The 6000-nt window shown below is 51.2% G+C and overlaps 1 protein-coding gene across 4 annotated transcripts in view; it reads left to right on the forward strand.

Annotated features, from left to right (window-relative positions):
- The window catches only part of KBTBD12 (kelch repeat and BTB domain containing 12), a 58715-nt gene extending 52928 nt beyond the window's left edge, over nt 1-5787 (forward strand). For all 4 annotated transcript variants that reach the window (XM_059077941.2, XM_067043316.1, XM_067043314.1 and 1 more), the window contains one exon: nt 3987-5787. In XM_059077941.2, coding sequence (XP_058933924.1) covers nt 3987-4168 — 182 coding nt within the window. In that variant the 3' untranslated portion in view covers nt 4169-5787. The remainder of the gene's footprint in view (nt 1-3986) is intronic.
- The last annotated feature ends 213 nt before the right edge of the window (nt 5788-6000 follow it).

Consider the following 6000-nt stretch of genomic DNA (forward strand, 5'->3'; position numbering starts at 1 on the left):
ATGGTAATACGCATACGTCGTTTAAAAAAAATACGTCTCCCCAATAAACACCGAAATGAGCGAAAGGAAGCAAAAATTAAGGAAGGAAACTCTGTCTACTCGAACACTTTACAAGCCTCAGCCTGCATTAATTTGCATAAAGACAGGGCAAGCCTTCGTGCAGCTAAACCAAAACAAGAGGAAACAGAAGCTCAGGGGTGGGAGTGGTGAAACACACGATCCAAGACACGGGCAGTAACGGAGCCAGAGGAGGCTCGTCCACCTCAGCAGGACGATGGGCAGGAGGCGGAAACGGCCGTCCTGGACGTCTGCCCCTCGACGGGCCGCCCCTGGGTCTGACCCCTCAGCCTCGCGCCGCCGGGGCTCTGCGGGGAACGGTGGTCCCCGGCACCGACGCCCGCCGGCAGCCGCAGCGAGAAGGCCAGTGGCGGCCCCCAGCCTGACGGGGCCGCCCGCACCCCTCTCGGCTGCCCTCAAGCTGCCGAGCTACCCTCCGTCCAGTGAGTCCCCACTGTGCTAAAGCAGGACAAAACTCGCGCGTGATTCCTTTCGCACTTACCAACATAACTCAGAGACGTGTGAAACAGAAGCTACACAAACCACCAGGTAAATGGATAAATCCTCAAGAGCTGCACGGACTTTGAGACACCTGTCTCAGCAAGTCACAGACCCAAAAGATTTTTTTTTTTTAAACTAAAGAAAAAAAAAGATTTTGAGCTTCGTGTCTACTAAGCTTTTAATTTAAGCTATAAGTGCGATTAAATAAAAGTTAAAAATCAGCTCCTCAGTCTCACACTTCCCATGGGTCTAGTGGTTTCTGTACTGGACAGTGCAGATCACAGAACATTTCCTTTATCACAGAGTTGTACTGGACGGAGCTGATATCAAGATGTGGTGTGTATATATTTACATTCCACGGACTATTATTCAGCATAAAAAAGAAGGAAATCCTGCCATTTGCCACACAAGGATGAGCCTGGAGGACATTATGCTCAGTGAGACAATCCAGACACAGAAAAACAAGTGCCATATGATCTCACTTGCATGTGGAATCCAAAATAATCAGACTCACAGAAGCAGAGAGTAGAAATGGTGATTGCCAGGGGCTTGGGGGAGGGGGCAATGGGGAGATACTGGTCAAAGGCTACAGACCTTCCGCTATAAGGAGAAGACGTTCTGGGGATCTAATATACGGCTGGTGACTCTAGTTAATACTGGGAATTCCCTGGCGGTCCAGTGGTTAGGACTCGGTGCTTTCATGCCGTGGCCCAGGTTCAGCCTCTGTTCGGGGAACTAAGATCCCGCAAGCCGCGCGACGTGGCCAAAACAAACAAACAAACAAAAATACCGTGTTGCATACCTGAAATTTGCTAAGTGTTCTCAACACATACACACACACGTGCACACACACGTAACCATGAGGGGCGATGGGTGTGTGAATTAGCTTGATTATGGTGACGGTTTCACAACGTGTGCTCATCTCAGTCATCGCATCGCGTACCTTAAACGTATACAATTTTTATTTGTCAATTGTGCCCCAGTAGAGCTGGAAAAAGTAAATACTCACTTCCATACCTAATTTTGTAACATTTTCCTTAAAGAGGGCCTCCCAAGTCATATAAGCTTTGGGTCCCACAGAGCCTGTCTCCTCCTGCCTCATCAACAAGCTGCAGGAAACACAGTCCCACCGCGTCCTTCTTCACTCGAAAGGGCTCAGAGGTCTCGAGCACAGGCTCTGAGGATCGCAGACCCGGGTGGGAGTTCCGGCTCTGCCACTGCTAACCGTGTGCCTGCAGGCAGGTCCTCTGAGTCTTAACCCTTAGTCTGAAAACAGGGGTAAACTGGTGTCTGCCCCACAGGGTGATGTGATAGAACATCTCAGCGCAGCCGGCTCACAGAGAGCGCAGCACGCGCAGCCCACTGTAAGCCCACAGTGAGCGTCGCCGATGGCTAGTTTTTGGTGTTTTTGGAGTGAAGCTTCGTTCAGGAGATGCAGGTGAAAAAGGGCATTTTCAGACAAACAAAAGCTGAAGGAGTTTGCCGTAAGAGGACATCCCCTACAGTATGTACTTCGGCATAAGGAAAATTGACCCTGATGAAAAGTCTACGATGCAGGAAAGAAGGAAGAGCAACGCAAGTGTAAACACATGGGTCGTTCTGTGAGCATTTACCGTACAGAACAATAATAGTAATGTCTTTCAGAGTCTACAGAGAGAATGAAAATGCACATCAACAAAGGCTAACAAATTGGGAGGGAAGTAAATATAACTAAACTATTCTAAGGCCTTCCAAGAGGACGGTCAAGGTATTGATTAATCAGATCTTGGTAAGTTGGGTGTGCACGTTTTAATCTAGGGTAACCCCCACCGAAAGAATAGAAATGGGGGAAATTCCCAGGAGATCCAGTGGTTAGGACACAGTGCCTTCACTGCCGGGGCCCAGGTTCAATCCCTGGTTGGGGAACTAAGATCCTACAAGCCACACAGTGTGGCCAAAAAATAACGAATACAAATGGGGTTTATTATTTCTGAATCAGTGGAGGAGAAGAAATGGAATGATAAAAAACACTGTCTAAAAGACAGCATTAAAGGAGAAAAGAACGAGTGAGACAAGGATGGTTCACAAATGGGATGTTAGATTTAAACCAAAATGTATCCGTTATTGCTTTAAATGTAAATGGACTAAATGTTCCAGTTAAAAGACAAAGATTATCAGAATGTTCTTGAAAACTGTGCCTTCTGTTATAGTTATGACACTAGTCAAAAGAATTCTAATGGAACTTAGCTAGAGTAAGAGGGTCAATTAAATGATAAATTTATAAATGATAAAATTTGTATTTACTTAATAACAGACTCAAAATGTGTACACTAAAAATTGACAGAAAAGGAGAAACAGACAAATCGATAATCTTAGTGGGATAGCTTCACACAGCTCTCTGAGTAACAGACAGAACAAGCCCACAAAAAGCAGTAAATATGTAGAAGATTTGAATAACATGACCTAATGGACATATATGAACAACTATAAAACCCACATCCTTTACAAGCGCACATAGACCATTTTCAAGTATTGACGGTTATATGCCAGGACTGGGCACTTTTCCATACATTATCTCCTCCTCTTATCATCATAAAGTTGTGAGACAGTCGTCTGGGCTGGAAATATCCCATCTGCCCTCCCAACCCACTCACCCCTGCTCTATCTTCCTCTGTATCCCGCAAAGCCGACCTGTGTGGGCTGCATTCACAGGCTCCTTTCCCCTCTGGCCTCTGGCTGGGTTTAGCCAGAATTGTTGGGAGAAAGAAGGGTAGAATAAGGGTATTTGTTCTCCCCACGCCTCTGCGGGGTTGCCGGGAGGGTCCCTGGGGATGGCTAAGCTCCAGGCAGCTGCCCTCTCCAAGTTCCTGTTCCCACCCCTCCCCCTGTGGCCTTCCAGGTGGCAATGGCCCAGCTGCTCTTAGTCCTGGGGGCTGTGTCATCCCTTGTGGGTCTTCCTAAATGCTACCCACACCTTTCCAAACGCTCTTAAATTGCCCAGTTAGACTGTGCCATCTGTCTCCTGCAAGGACCCTGGCTGTGCCCCAGCATCCTGTCTGCAGTGAAGGAAACGTAAGCTCAGGGAGGCCAGTGACTCACACAAGGTCGTGAAACCTCCTCTCACAAGTGCAGAATTAAGGACAGTCTCCCAGCTTGCTGGCATCTTGAATAAATCATTAGCACGACCCTGGCACACCCCTTGCACTTTAGACAACAGTATGCCCTGTCAGTGTGTCTGAATGACTCCTGAATGTGAGTGGTCACGTGGCCTTTCTTGGTCTCTTAAACATCAGGAACACTGTGTCTTCCACATTACAGTATTTGGCTGTTCGTTAATTAATTTCTGCCGCATAACCTTTTAGAGGAAGTTGTTTAATAGCAATGATGACCTCTGAATTTACTACTGCGTGAAAGTTGATATTTTGTCCTCCTCCTTTGCTGTTTTTCAGATCGCCACGAAGTTATCTCCAAAGAGATATTGGAGCTGGACCCCTGGGAGAACCAGTGGAATGTCGTAGCCGTCAACGCGCTCATGCACGACAGCTACGACGTCTGCCTGGTGGCGAGGAAGAATCCCCGTGACCTCATCCCCCCACCTTCACAGTCAGTGGAGGAGGGTGGGGGGCACTGAGGTCTGTGTCTCTGTGGGACCCCCAAGGCGTCTGCCAAGGCACTAGGGATGGCGAGCCCACGGCATCTGTGGGCCGGGTGCACTGCATGCGTCACAACCCTGTGCGGAGCGGCATGCGCCGGGCGCCGCAGGGCGTGTGTGCAGAGCCCACCCTCTGGTACCGAGGCTTTGCAGTGTCTTCCCCAAGCTTGGAGGGTAAGGATGCAACAGCCTGCTTCACCCACAGTTGAGCATAATCAGAAAACAGCCACTCCCAAGATACAATTTAGGGATGACATTTAAACAACACATAGAAATCCATCTATTTTACTTACTGTCTATGCTTCTGGAAGCCCAGTGGATTCAAATAATGCCTTTTGGTAGCTATTCTTCAGCAATTTCCCAGGAGTTTCACATGCACAAGGCTCTTGTCTAAGCAGAACGGTCGGTAAATTCCCTAGAGCCTTCCCAGGGGAAGACCGTCCTAGACTGAGACGCCTTCTTCCGTGCAGAGCTGTGTGACTGTCACGACTGCTCCCCGAGTCCCCGGGTTCCAGCTGCTCACCCGGGCAGGAGGGGCGGATCCGTGGGAGCTGGAGCCACTTGGAAACCTGCTTCTGCCGCCACAGAACAGGACCAGTCAGACCCAGGGCGGGCTGTCCCGAGCGGGCCAGAGTCTCAGAAGGCAGCGCCACACGTGCGTCTCTGCAGGTGTGCCCCCAAGAGCCCATGGCAGTGCCTGGCACACGCGTGGGTGTTTGGGTGGCCAGCATGGGGATGCCCCTGCCCCAGCCATGTGAGCACGGTGGAAGCTGCCAGCTTCCCTGGATGGGGAGGGGGGTAGGGGGGCATCGTGGGAGGGCCGTGACTTTTCTAGACGCGCCGAGTTCGGGACCTAGGCTCTCGTCCCAGCTCTGCTTCTTAGCGTGCTGCACGATCCCGGGCAGCCCAGCCTTTCTAAAGCCTTATTCTCCTCCCGTGCAGAATGGGGAGGGACGTGCTCCCGAGGGCTCGTGGAGAATTGCGTGAAAACGCGCTGAGCATAGTGCCTGTGAGACGCGAAACAGGAAGCGTTCTTTAGCTGCTGATACTGCCATCATCATTATCGTCACGATCAGCATCTCCCGAAGCACAGTGCCCAGAACACCCAGGCTTGGCGTGGCGTCGTGGGGCTTCAGGGAGAGATGTGCGTGGGGTCCGAGATCGCTCCGAAGCCCCGGCCCCTCCAGGTCCAGGTGGGGCACTGAGAGCCCAGGGTTTCTTTTCGGCCCTGGATGCTGCTCCTCTGACCCATATTTGTAGCTCTGCCCTCCTGTTGTTGGATAGTGTGAGAGACTCTGCCTCAAACTTTCCCCCGTCCTCCCTGTTTTCACCTGGATTGGAGGCTGTCCCAGTGTGGCAGGGGGGGACCCCTAAAACTGGGACTGTTTGCCAGTTGTGCTCCTTGTGAGGCAGGATGCTTAGGCGCTGAGCAGGGGCCACGGGGGACGCGGTCCGGATGCCGACAGAAGCTGCAGCTGCCAGGCACGCCGGCTCAGTCTGTGCGCGTCAAGGAGGCGGCACTGTTCTCACGGATTGACTTTATAATGAGCAAATGCTCTAAAAATGAATATTAAATAAAATGTCACTGATCGATGGAAGATGGCTTTCGTTTTGGTTTTTGTACTGCAATTAAATGCGATTTCCACCTGAGGAGGGGACACGCGGCGCTTCCCGGGCCGGAACCAGAGTCGGGGATGGCCGGCCTCAAGCACGTCGGGCGCGGGGCCCAGAGGCCAGGACGCGTGAGGTGGGCAAGGGCGGGGGCGGGGGGGTTCCCAGGGCGGCTGAAGCACGGGAGGAAGCCGAGGAAG

This window comes from Kogia breviceps, chromosome 10 (genome assembly GCF_026419965.1).
Source record: "Kogia breviceps isolate mKogBre1 chromosome 10, mKogBre1 haplotype 1, whole genome shotgun sequence".
Classification (NCBI taxonomy): domain Eukaryota; kingdom Metazoa; phylum Chordata; class Mammalia; order Artiodactyla; family Physeteridae; genus Kogia; species Kogia breviceps.